We start from the raw sequence: 12,276 nt of genomic DNA on the forward strand, positions 1-12,276 counted from the left end.
CTGCCGAAGCAGATGACTTCTGCTCCCGGGGCCGTGCGCCTGCTCTGCACAGATAACTGCTGCCTTGACGTATCTGTGGCCGCGAAGCCTTTCGAGAAATCAGCGCACAGCAATTGGCAGTTATAGATGGCCCGGCCTGGAACACTGCCACTCAAACAGCCCTGCACGAGATCCTTGCGCAGCCAGTCCTGAAAACGCGCCGGCAGCCTTGGAACGCTGACGTGCAGTGACAGCTCCGTGGCTCGGTAGCCCCCCGGCCATGTCAGCGGGGGGAGGTAATGTCAGATTGCCCAGGCATCCGGACGTTAAACAGGGCAGTCGTCCCCCTCAAAACGTCACCTAATGGCAAAACGCCACCTTCTAGCTCAGCAGGAAAGGCCGCACTGACCCCCTGGGACGGGAAGAGCCGCTTAAGTGTGTCAAAACCTGGCCGAGTGACACACCTCCCTTGGAACATCTGCTCCAACAAGCAAGCGGCTTGTCTGTCCAGATTCACTTGCCCGTAGAAAAGGGGCAGGAAAGTTTGTGTGGAGACCTGGGAAATTTCAAGCCAAGCAATTTCTGAACCAATCAATTGCCTGATTCATTCAAACAGGGAACCGAAAAAACCCCCATGACCTATGAGGCCAGTAAGAACCAGCCAACACGGCCTCAATTCTGAATCTAAAATAGTCACAGTCAGCCACTCACAAGCACACTCCTTCACGTACTGAATTTATCCATGAATCCTGCAAACTGCTAACAAGCAATTCAGCAAGAGAAAATTCTGAGGTCATTGTAGAAATTACTCACTATAAATTATTTGCTCAGCTTTGGTGTCAAACATAAATAGGTCTGCTGGGAAATCGCTGTGCCTGAAGAGATATTAAAGCAATGCATTTAGAACAAATTTAAAGGGATGATTTTTTTTTTTTTTTTTTTTTTTACACAGAACAAAATTGGTCTGTGGAACTCACTGCTACTAGGCATCACTCGTGCCACAAACTTTGCAGGAGGAGAAGCTTACATGAATAATTATGTGACCTGAGCTAAACCCTCCAGCTTCAGAGCACAAGCCAACCTCTGAGTGCTGGGTGGGAGCAAAAAGCTTTCCTCCCGGACATGAAATTTCCTGGCTTGTCCATGCTTATTCAGGTCTTTGTATTTCAGTTGCACCCAGAGACCCTCATTGTGATGCGCACCATTCCAACACAGTGAGAAACCGTTGCTCCCCTAAAGAGCTTACAGCCCACAACGAAGGACTGAGAAGGGAAACTGAGGCACAGAGCTGAGTAGTGACTTGCCTAAGCAGGTCGGAGGAAGGAACTGAACCCATGACTCCTGCTTGCAAGATGAGCCACTAGACTTCACAGCTTTCCTTATGGCTACTTAATAGATGCGTCAAAGCAGTTACAGCTAGTCCCTGTCAGAAACAGGACCGAGGACTGTATGGGCCACTGGAAACACCTACATCCTGGTGACTAACGGAGTCCCTCCCTCTAGGAGCTGATGCACGAGGTCCATCCGCCCCACGGTGCGGCTCAGCTTTGAGCTTCGACTTTAAGCACAATGGTCAGGCCCAAAACGGAACCTGAACGTAGCCATCTCCCAATTGCAGGGAGATCTGGGCTTTGGATCTGTATGGGTATGTCTACACTACCACCCTAGTTCGAACACGGGTGGCTAATGTAAGCATCCGAAGTTGCAAATGAAGCCCGGGATTTAAATATCCCGGGCTTCATTTGCATCTTGCCGGGCGCTGCCATTTTTAAATCCCCCTTAGTGCGGACTCCGTGCCCGCGGCTACGTGCGGCACAGAGTAAGTAGTTCGAATTAGAGAGCCTAATTCAAACTACCTACTCCGTGCCGCGTGTAGCCGCAGTGTAGACATACCCTATGCGAAGGGGGCTAGCCACAACCCTGGCGCCAGCTCAGAACTGCCCCAAAGCCATTCACGAAGGCTACTGGATCCTGGCTTCAATTTAGGAGCCATCTCCGCCATCAGCGCCAGCTGGGAATCCCACTGCCAGCTCCCAGTGAAAATCGCACCTCACGGGCACGTGAAAACATCCCCCCGTCGTGCCAGGCTTGCGGCTTGCGACCGCTGAGGGGAGAACCCCCACGGGAGCAGCTGGGAGAAGGTAGCCGAAGTACTTTGAGGCTCTCTCCCAGCTGTTGGGCCAGGCTTCCCAGCCTGGATTTGGCTGCCTCCAGGCACGCTGTGAATTGCTATTACAAAGCACGGGCCCTGCTTGTAATGTCAGCCATAAATTCTGCTAACCAAACAGGGCGAGCCGCTCACGATCAATGGGAGCTTGGCAGCCTCACCCCACCGCTAACACTCGAATGCGCTGGCCCTAATTAGACGTAGCAATTCGCTTACCTCCTTCCTTCCTAGTTCCCTCTCCTTCTAGGTATTGCTTTCCTCCTCGCTGCAGAGCAGTGTCTGTGGGAACACAACGCTCATTTCACACACACGCGTGCCAACGGTCTGTCTACACACTGCACCAAAGCAACATCATTGTGCACACACACCCGGTTATCACAAGGATCGGTATAATCTAGGACTAACCCATCAGAGAGACCCTTGTCCAAGGGACCCATTCTGCTTTGTGTTACTCCAGTGCAAATCCAGAGTGACTCTGCTATGTCAATAGCTAGTCTGGATGTACACGCGAGTGACAGCCAGTTTCAGTGCCTCTGACAGGCACAACGACAGATTTCTCTCCCCACCCAAGCAGAGAGACGGACCGAAGCCGGACATGGATATGTTCTCGCTCCTTTCGGTCTCCATCAAGAGAGATGATCTACGCATCTTCTCTCTGTCCTCATTCAACTGCAGCTTAAGTCACTAGAGCCAGGAGAAACTTTTCAACCCCAAACAGTTGCCGCCAGAAAAAGATTTTGTTGGAAACAACAGGGTTGTGCTACAGTCACATTGCGGATGAGACCAGATTTCCGTCACATGCTCACAATCTGCCTTGCTCCCGTCCACTCGGGGGAGGTACTGTCACAACCCCAAAAGGTAGGGCGTAAGCAGGCTGACCCCTCTCCAAGGGGCAAACGGCGGGCACCGGGCACCGGCCACCAGCTATGGTTGCTGCTGCCAGTTGTAGCACAAAATAGCAACTTTATTGGCCTTGTTACAGAGCACAGTGCAGCTGCGTTGCCAGGACTTGGGACTTTATTGGGAAGCTTGTAAAAGCTAGCGTGCGAGTGCCTGTGTGTACGTGTGCATAGGTGTGAGTGTGTGCACGTGCCTGTGTGTACGTGTGGCGTGAGTGTGAGTGCGTGTGCATGTGTGTGAGTGCCTGTGTGTACGTGTGCATAACCCATGTGTTATGCTGGCATTTGACCTAGTGGCTGGGGCAAAGGAACGAGGAAGGAATGAAGAGAAGGATTTTAGCGATTCAACCTCTAGAAGAACTTGTGCTAACTAAAGGCAGGTTAGTAGGAGACTTGATTGTGGCTGGCAGGGCCCTACAAGCATTCTAGAAGGGGCTCTTCACTCTAGCAGACAAAGGTCTAACGAGATCCAATGGCTAGAAGTTGCATCTAGACCCACTCGGATGGGCCATGGGGTGCCCACTTCTAACGGTGACGGTAACTTAACCACAAGAGCAAAGGACCAAGCAGTGCGGTGGGTTCTCTCTCAACCAGAGGCAGCTTTGAAGCCCAGACTGGATGACAGCCTGAAGGATCGGCGCTAGTCCAGGCAGGAATGGCTCGGAGGAAGTTCTCAGACCCCTGCTTTGCAGCGGGTCAGATCACAAGGGGACAAGGCCTGCTAGCCTTGAAAGGGCGAATCCCCACCGATTCCATGCCCAGCGGCCCGGCAGTGCGCTCAACGTGCTGCCTTTTGATGGAGACAAACTGGAGGTGCTGCTACCTGTGGGCATTAAACAGCCCGTAGTGACCAAGGTGCGGTGTGCAGGGGCTGTAGATGTGGAGGTTGGTGTCCAGGCAACATAGCAATGTGGGTGATTCAGTTCTGCCTGTTTAAAATTCCCCTGCCCTTCAAATGGCAGAAGGCATGTGCTCCTGCCTGGAGCTGTTAATATGGTTCTTCACTGGGAAGAGCTGCTGGATTCTTACCCAGAAGTGGCTGCATTTCAGTGGCGGATGCAGCAGTGCCTGTGTAGTCTATACAGCAATTGAGTAGGTCTGAAAATGCTGGAATGGGATGAAAGGTATAGATGCAAGATCCTTATTATCTCCCTGGAAACGTCATCTCAGACCCACTATCCCTTTTTTCTTTCTTTTGTCCGCTCCTTCAAACCCCCAGTCCCCAAATATACAAATTCTGGCTCCGGATGCAGCTCCTAGCTTTGCCTTTGCAGCGTGCTTCCAAAAATGCAGGCATCTGATTTCTAAAGCCACGGGCTGAATTGTGCTATTGAGCTGCAGAACGTGGTGGATTTAGGATGCAAAATGTGAATCTCTCACAGTATAAAAGGAAGCTGGTAAACTGTCTTGGAGGCTGCAGAGCAGCTGAATCAAGTGGAATTAGCTTTATTCCATTCAAAAGGGAGTCTTCACAAAAAAGCAAAAATCAACCTTGCATTGCCCCAGAATTTAATGACTGGAAAATTTAGAATAAATAAAAGCAAGTGCTGCACTGCGGTAGTCACTGATTTGCGGAACTCACTGCTGCAGGAGATCAACGAAGGAGAGGATTTGAAAATCTGCTAGATAATTTTAAGACACGCACACTCAGCTGGTGAGTAGAAATGTCAGGACGCTGATTTACAGATTGTGTTTTGAATCCGAGCCCTCCAAAGGCTTCCAATATTTGTGAGTGTTCAGATAGCCTTTGGCCACGCAAGAACATTTTCAGGACTCCCAAGAGTTTCACCATCTTTAGTACCACCAATTATTTCCCTGGAAATTCACAAAACAGAAAGTTGATTGTTTACTCGTTGCTATTTTCTTCAAAAAGTGCCAACCATCCAAGCGGGGAGCAGAAACAAAGCCATGCGACATACAGGACCCAACATACAGCATGGATAATGACTAGCTTAACTGTGCAGTCTGAACTCAGTATAAACTGAGACACGGACCCTATTTCCCTCTCTATCTGAAGTGCTTTAGCATCGCTTTTTTTGTTCTCTTATTTGTTGGGGTGTTAGCATGTGACTGTCCAAGTATTTGGCAAAAAGCAGGACCCATTTTTAAATGAGCAACCGACCCAAAGAACAAACCCCGGTGCCAACTCTGTCCACATATCTATACGAGCAACACCATCACAGGACCTAAACACATCAGGGGCACAGTGGCCAAGCCAAACAGTCTCTGTGACAAAGAATAATCAGACAGCAGGAATGGTAACAGACATGCACCTGTAACTTCCACGCCGATGCATCTGATGACATGGATTTTACCCATGAAAGCTCATGCTCCAAACCATTAGACTCTTAGGTGCAGTAGGATTCCTCGTTGTTGCCGACAGACGAACACAGTGATGCCTCTGAGACCAAAAAGAAGTGGAACTTGACAACAGGATGTATTTGTCACTCGACCATCAAACCAGCTATTGCGGCCGAGAGACACCAGCGACAGAAATGCGGGGCCAATAACCAAAACGCGGAACCCCTGGATTTTGTTCTACACATTCTAGCAACTCTAAAGTATAAAGCCTGTTTTAAATGACGTTTGCTCAGTGGGTTATTAAATACACAAATTAAAACACTGGATCAATTCTGTAACCTGTAACCCCAAGGACCCCTCCCTTTCTGAGGTGGGACCTCTGCCCCTTAGATCCACCGCACAGCTCTTGTCTTCTTGAACTAAATGACCCTATGTGTGGGCCAGCTACTCGAGGAGAGGTAGACACACGCTTTGCCAGTGCAGTGCACAACTAGTAAGCAGATACACTGAATATTGGAGCCCAGGGCTTCTAGGTCGGGGAAGGCGGCGCGGTGTAGTGGTGGGATAAGAAAAGAAGATCTCTTTGGGGTGTGCAGCCCGACAGGGTGGCTATTTCAGTCTGCCAGGTTAGAGAACTAGGTCAGCATGTGGGAGTGTTTCTGTTAGCTTGCTCGGGGGAGCGTGTTAGTGGGTGACGACTTCTAGAACAGGCGGGGAAGCCGGGGTTGGTAAGAAAGGCTGCAAAGGGCAGAGAAATATAAAAACATGAGCGCTCCAGCCCCGGAATCATTTTGGTTGCCTTCTGCTGGACCCTCTCCAATGCGCCCACATCCTTTTTGTAAGGGGGGGGGGCCCAGAACTGGACACAATACTCCAGATGTGGCCTCACCAGAGCCGAATAAAGAGGAATAATCACTTCTCTGGATCTGCTGGCAATGCTCCTCCTAATGCACCCTAAGATACCGTTAGCCTTCTTGGCTACAAGGGCGCCCTGTTGATTCATATCCAGCTTCTCATCCACTGCAATCCTCAGGCCTTCCCAACCCATCACCTGCCCCGGGACACTCAGCGGGGCTCTGGCAGGCTGTGCAGCTAGGATCTCACTTCGGGAGCTGGCGTCAGACAGTTTCCAGGTCACCATTTTTTTCTTTCTTTGGCGGAAGGGGGGGAACGGAGCTGGGGGCTGGGTATTTCCTGGGCTCCTGGCTTTTTGCCTCTGCTTTGCAAGGGGTGCTATTGATCCTCAAGCTCTCTCCCCGCGAGGCTTCGGGGTTAGCGACTGTCTCCTGCTCACTGTCATTTATCAGCCGCTCTTTTAACGGAGCTGCCAGGCTGTTCTCCCCCGCCAGCCCTGGCACAACCGCAAGGAATGGGACAGGCGAGCCGTCCAGAGGGCAGAGCAGTTGTCGGAGAGCAGAAAGCCCTCTTGGCAAAAGGTCGTGGCAGGTTCGACCTTCCGTGGGAGCGGTCCTTGCTCACTGTGCCCCATGTCCACCTACCCACGCTGAGCGAAGGAAAAACCCTTCCACGGGTCTCAAGAGACCCTCCGCGGTGCCGTGCCCCAAGAAGGGTGGACAGATGCACCAACCATGAGCGGTCTGCCCAGCAACGGCCCTGGAACAGCTGATCCAGACGCAGCGCACGGGGCATTTTCCCTGCTCGTCCCTCTTTTTCAGACTTCCCCTATCGCTACCACCACCGAGGCTGGGCAGAATTAGAGTGAGTCCCTACTCCTTTGGACCTGCAGTGGGGAGGAACTGCCTCCTGGCTGTACCCTGCTTGCACAGCCGTCTGCTTTGCCAAAGGCAAGATGCAACCCTCCCCTTTCAAGGGCAAAAGCTCCTTTCCCCGGCAGTGCCCAGGCCTGACTGGAGAAGAGGGACGGACTTCGCTGTGAGGTCAGACAGGCACCGCGCTCTCCTCTCGGCTCTGGAACGACCCAGGCGGGGGCCTCTGGTCCGTGGAGAACATCCCTGCCTGCTTTTGTAGCCAACAGGGAGAAGCTGCAGGCGTCTCCAAGCCGTGGGTGTCCACACGAGTTAGCTGCTCTCCATCTTCCCACACGCCCAGCCCAGGCCTGGGACGTAAAGCCAGTCAGAGGTGAAATGAACTAGAAATACCGCGACAGCTCCCAACACTCCCCGCCCGAGGGGGCTGCTGAGGGGCGGGTTTCGGTGCTGGCTGTGCCGGGGTCTGCGCCGCGCACTCCTTCACCTTGATTCGTGAAGTGGAAAAACCCGGCAAGTGGCCTGCTGTCAATCACAGACCCGTCCCATTGCTCACTGGGCTGCAAAATCGGGAGGCGGGGAGACCCGGGCTGAGTTCCACAGCATTCCCACGACCACCCTGGGAAGACGAGGCAGACGGTGCCAGCTCAGCTAACCCAACCTATCCCCAGACAGTGCCTGGCTGCTCCCTACGGTAGCCACGTGGATTTCACAGGCCTGCAGGTTCCCCCCACACTTCCTCCTACTAGATCTACCAGAGGGCGGTGTCCCCGAGAGTTGGGACACTCTGCCACCGATGCACCATGGCTCACAGCAAATCCTTTCCCTCAGGTCCTGGCACCTGGCTCGGGCCTGGAAGGAGTGCCCATCACAATGTTATTGGTCCAAACCACCAATCCGAGCTGAGCATTTCTCTCCATTCAAAACACAGACTAGCGCTCCCCAATCAGGAGCCTGTGTAACCACCACGAGGCAGAGTTGAACCTGGGACCTCGGGCGCTTAATACAGGAGCCACTACAGCTTGAGCTATGAAACCAACTGACTTTCAGCTCAAGCAGTAGAGGCTCCGACGCTAAGCTCCAGGTTCAAATCCACCCAGTGACAGCTACAAGTGGGGGCTTGTCCAGGATCTCAACTGGGTCTCTGAAGCTCAGGAAGGGTTTCCTCAGCTAGGGGGAGCGTGTAACCCACACAGCTAGCGTGGCTCACTGTCCCATGCAGGGGCACTTAGACCACGTGCAGCGAGAGAGAAGAACAAGGGAATTCTACAGCCCCAGCTAAACACCAGCTGGCTTTGTAGCTCAAGCTATAGAAGCTCCTATATTAAACTCTAGAGGTCCCATGTTCAAATCTACCTGGTGACATTTACACAAGCTCTGAGGTCCTGGGTTCAAATCCACGTGGTAGCAGTCACACCTGGATAGAGACCCAAACCTGGCTTTGCTTCTATTGGTATTACTCTTGCCAGACCAAAGCTGTCCAGTGAGCGCACGCCTGCTTTGTGAACACGGCAGCCGGAAATGGGTCAGCAGAAACATGGCAGCGGGCTTCCACGTGCGGGCACAATATGCCCCGTGCCCTGGCGGGAGAGGTGTGAGCACACCGCGAGGATCACAAGTCGGAGGCGGCGGATAGTGAGAACGGCCTACTCAGAGAGCTATTCTCAGCCGGCAGGTACGACGGCTGCCTCCACGTCTATAAATAGCCGGGCACGGAGCCGTGCCCGCATCACGGCTGGAAGTGTGATTCAGAACCACTGCATGAGTCAGGAAATTCAAGCCGTCGAGAGAAGAGATTCAGCAGATCGCGTCAGGGCATTTCAGTCCCAGATAAAAAGCCTCGAGGCAGGATTTGGGGAAGTGCTCAGCATTAGCAGGAGGCTGGTCTTCGCTGCAGAGTGACCTTGTGTGAGAGGGTGAAGGATCCCCCCCACGCCCGGCGACGCAGAGCGGAGTGCACCTAACCCCAGCGAAGACAGCGCTAGGTCGGCAGATGAATCCTCCCCTGGACGCAGGCGTGTCACTTTCAGCGCAGACGCTGCCTAACCATGGCTCCTTCTGAAGCCAACCGCCATGCAAATCAGCGGGGGCACAGGTAGGTCCGCACTCAGGAAAATCCCCCTCGAAAAGGCCTTTCCGAGGCTTTGTCCAGGGCTGCCCCAGAGCGCAATGGCCGGTAGCACACAGCGGACTGGCTACCCCAGCCACGCCCGGCACCGTGTGTTGCTTCACTGCTGATTGTGTCACACTTCGGGGCAAGACCACCTCATGTCCTCGCCGCAAAGGAGACAGAGACGCAATGTGGGGTCTTCGCTCAGTCCCGAACCCGAACGTCTTCAAGCTTGGAAGTGCCCCTTTGGTGCACCCAACAGAGACAACACCAGAGCCGTGAAATCTGTAACCGAAGCCCGATCTGCGTCCGTCTGTGAACGCCCCCTACCTGGGGGGCTACTCTCTCCGGGGAGACGTCCCCGACGGCCGGAGTGCTCCGCTCAAGACCTCATCTCTAGTGACAAATGCGTCTAGGGCCTGTCGACACGGTGTGAGATGTGGGGTGAATTCTAGAGCGCACTCACATGGTGCGCACTAGTTGATCTGGGCAGACCTTGCTGGTGCGCTGTAATGTAATGCGGTTTGCTCCATTAAAGCACATTAAGGAACCTTTAGTGAGCACCACCAAGATCGTCTCAGATCAATTAACATGCAGCACCTTGGCATCATTCCTCTAACCTTTTACATCCACATGTGGAATAATTTTATGTGCACCGAGGCATGTGCACCACCAGTAGAAGCACATGTCTCGGTGGGTGCTCTGCTAATAAGTGCTCTGCTAATCAGATGGGCAGCATTTGGCTCTCAACTGAGTGGCTGCATCAGGACCCAGCTTACTGGGAACTGTGATTCGCACTCTCTAGAAATCACACTCTGTAGGGCATGTTACCCCCAATGTGGCGGTTTCGGAAGTTCAGTTCTCAGTGGCACACAAACAACAGATGCATAACTTGAGCTTAAAAAGTCCTGTTGTGAATTCGGTTCTCTCTTATGGGTTCCTGGCATTGCCCTTGTATCCAAGCTAAATAGGAGTCAAAAGTGTGACACTGTTGTACAAAAAGCAAACACGATTCTGGGCTGCATGAACAGGAGTGTGGTGAGCAAGACCCAAGGAGTCATTCTTCCGCTCTACTCTGCGCTGATCAGGCCTCTGTTGGAGTATTGTGTCCAGTTCTGGGCACCACATTTCAAGAAAGATGTGGAGAAACTGGAGAGGGTCCAGAGAAGAGCAACAAGAATGATGAAAGGTCTAGAGAACATGAGCTATGAGGGAAAACTGAAGGAACTGGGCTTGTTTAGTTTGGAAAGAAGACTGAAAGGGATCATTATAGCAGCATTCAAATACCTACAAGGGTGTTACAAGGAGGAAGGAGAAAAATTGTTCTCCTTGGCCCCTGGGGATAGAACAAGAAGCAACGGGCTTAAAGTGCAGCGAGGGAGGCTTAGGTTGGACATCAGGAAAAACTTCCTAACTCAGACCGGAATACATTGCCGAGGGAGGTTGTGGAATCTCCATACCTGGAGACATTGAAGAGCAGGTTGGACAGACACCTGTCAGGGCTGGGTCCTGCCGGGAGGGCCGGGGACTGGACTTGCTGCCTCTCGAGGTCCCTTCCAGTTCTAGGATTCTAAATCTCTGTTGCTCCAGATGAAGCCCGTTATTTCTTGCCCTACCTGCCGAGGGCAGGGAGAACAAACGATTGCTTCCTCTCTAGAGCAGCCACTACCACACAATCCGTGCAGCACGTGGGAAATGACAGCGAGGGAGCACGGTACAGCGGGCAGAGCACTGGCTCGAGACCAAGGTTCAACTCTTGGCTCTGCCACAGGTTCCCTGTGTGACCTTGGGCAAGACACCTGGGCCCAGATTTCCAAAGCGGCGTAGGCACCTAACACCGCAGTGGGTGCCAGCGAGACCTTCCTCAGCCCCTAACTCCCATCAAGCCGAGCTCCCAGGTGCAAGGCCGGCAAGGGGCACAGAAGTGCTGTAGACACAATTACACCAGGTGGAGACAGGGCGTATACACCACTAGTGACCCCAGGGGGCTGGCTGCGGCTCTCCAGCCCTTCCCCTCCGGGCACTGACAGTTGCTGGGCTGTCTGCTCAGCCACCCCCGACGACGCTGGGAGCAGTGCAATGAGCGAGCGAGCGAGCGCCCGTGTGCCCAGGAGCCAGGCTCACACTTCTGTGCAGCGGGAGAGGAGGCTTAGCCCTGGGGGGTGCGGCAAAGCCCCGTTTCCGGCTCTGTCGCGGGGGGCGGGGGAGGGCAGCCGCGGGGAGGGGAAGGAGCAGGTTGAAAGCAGCAGAGTTAAGGGCAAGGTCTGAGCCGCGCTGCTCTGCGCGGTCGCTCCTGCCTTGCTGCAAACAGAGCCGTGTTCCCCGGCCTCTCACCGCAGCGCTGCAATGCAGCATCCCCTGCCCCCCAGCTCCAAGCTGCAATGCAGCGCGGGGGGTGCGCCCATGCCTGCCCCTCGCCCCCGGGCTCCGTTCCCTGCTCGCCCCTGCCCCCCGCCAGCAGCAGAGCTGCCCTCCCGCCGCAGCGTGCTGCTGCCGCGCCAGGCCTGCTCGGCCCCGGATGCGCTACCTTCATGCTGGGCAGCAAGGAGAGATCACCCCCCCCCCCACTCCGTGCAGCCACCCCTCCCCAGGGAAGCACTTTGCAGAGCACGAGAGGAGGGGGTGGGGCTGTCATGTTGGGGAGGAGGGGAGGGGGGAGCCCTGGGCTGCAAAAGGAAGGGACTGGCTCCCCCAGGTGCTGCAGACTAGAGCCGCAGCTGCCCCCAGGCAGGCTCTGCACAGCCGGGGGCCAACTGCCCTCCTGAATATGCGCCGCCCTCTGGGGTGACCCTGGGGCCTGCTGGAAGGCGGCTGGCTTGTGGCTGGGGCCTGGCAGGAGAGGGCCTAAACCACCACCTCGCCTCTTCATCGTCACGGCTAAGCACGCCGTCTGCTCTCACACGGCACTGAGGTACCGCACGCACACGCACACACACACACACGCACACACACACACAGTGGTACTGCTCACACACAGACACACACACACACACACACACACAGTGGTACTGCTCACACACAGACACACACACACACACACACACACACAGTGGTACTGCTCACACACAGACACACACACACACACACACACAG

The 12,276-nt window shown here is 54.1% G+C and overlaps 1 protein-coding gene across 10 annotated transcripts in view; it reads right to left on the reverse strand.

Moving 5' to 3' along the window:
* The window catches only part of NAV1 (neuron navigator 1), a 223,035-nt gene that overhangs the window by 101,789 nt on the left and 108,970 nt on the right, over nt 1-12,276 (reverse strand). For 6 of the 10 annotated variants that reach the window (XM_075910183.1, XM_075910185.1, XM_075910182.1 and 3 more), the window contains one exon: nt 2,363-2,425. The exons of the other annotated variants lie outside the window; for them this stretch is intronic. In XM_075910183.1, coding sequence (XP_075766298.1) covers nt 2,363-2,425 — 63 coding nt within the window. The remainder of the gene's footprint in view (nt 1-2,362; nt 2,426-12,276) is intronic. 10 annotated transcript variants of the gene reach the window in all.

The sequence above is a fragment of the Pelodiscus sinensis genome, chromosome 27, assembly GCF_049634645.1.
Source record: "Pelodiscus sinensis isolate JC-2024 chromosome 27, ASM4963464v1, whole genome shotgun sequence".
Classification (NCBI taxonomy): domain Eukaryota; kingdom Metazoa; phylum Chordata; order Testudines; family Trionychidae; genus Pelodiscus; species Pelodiscus sinensis.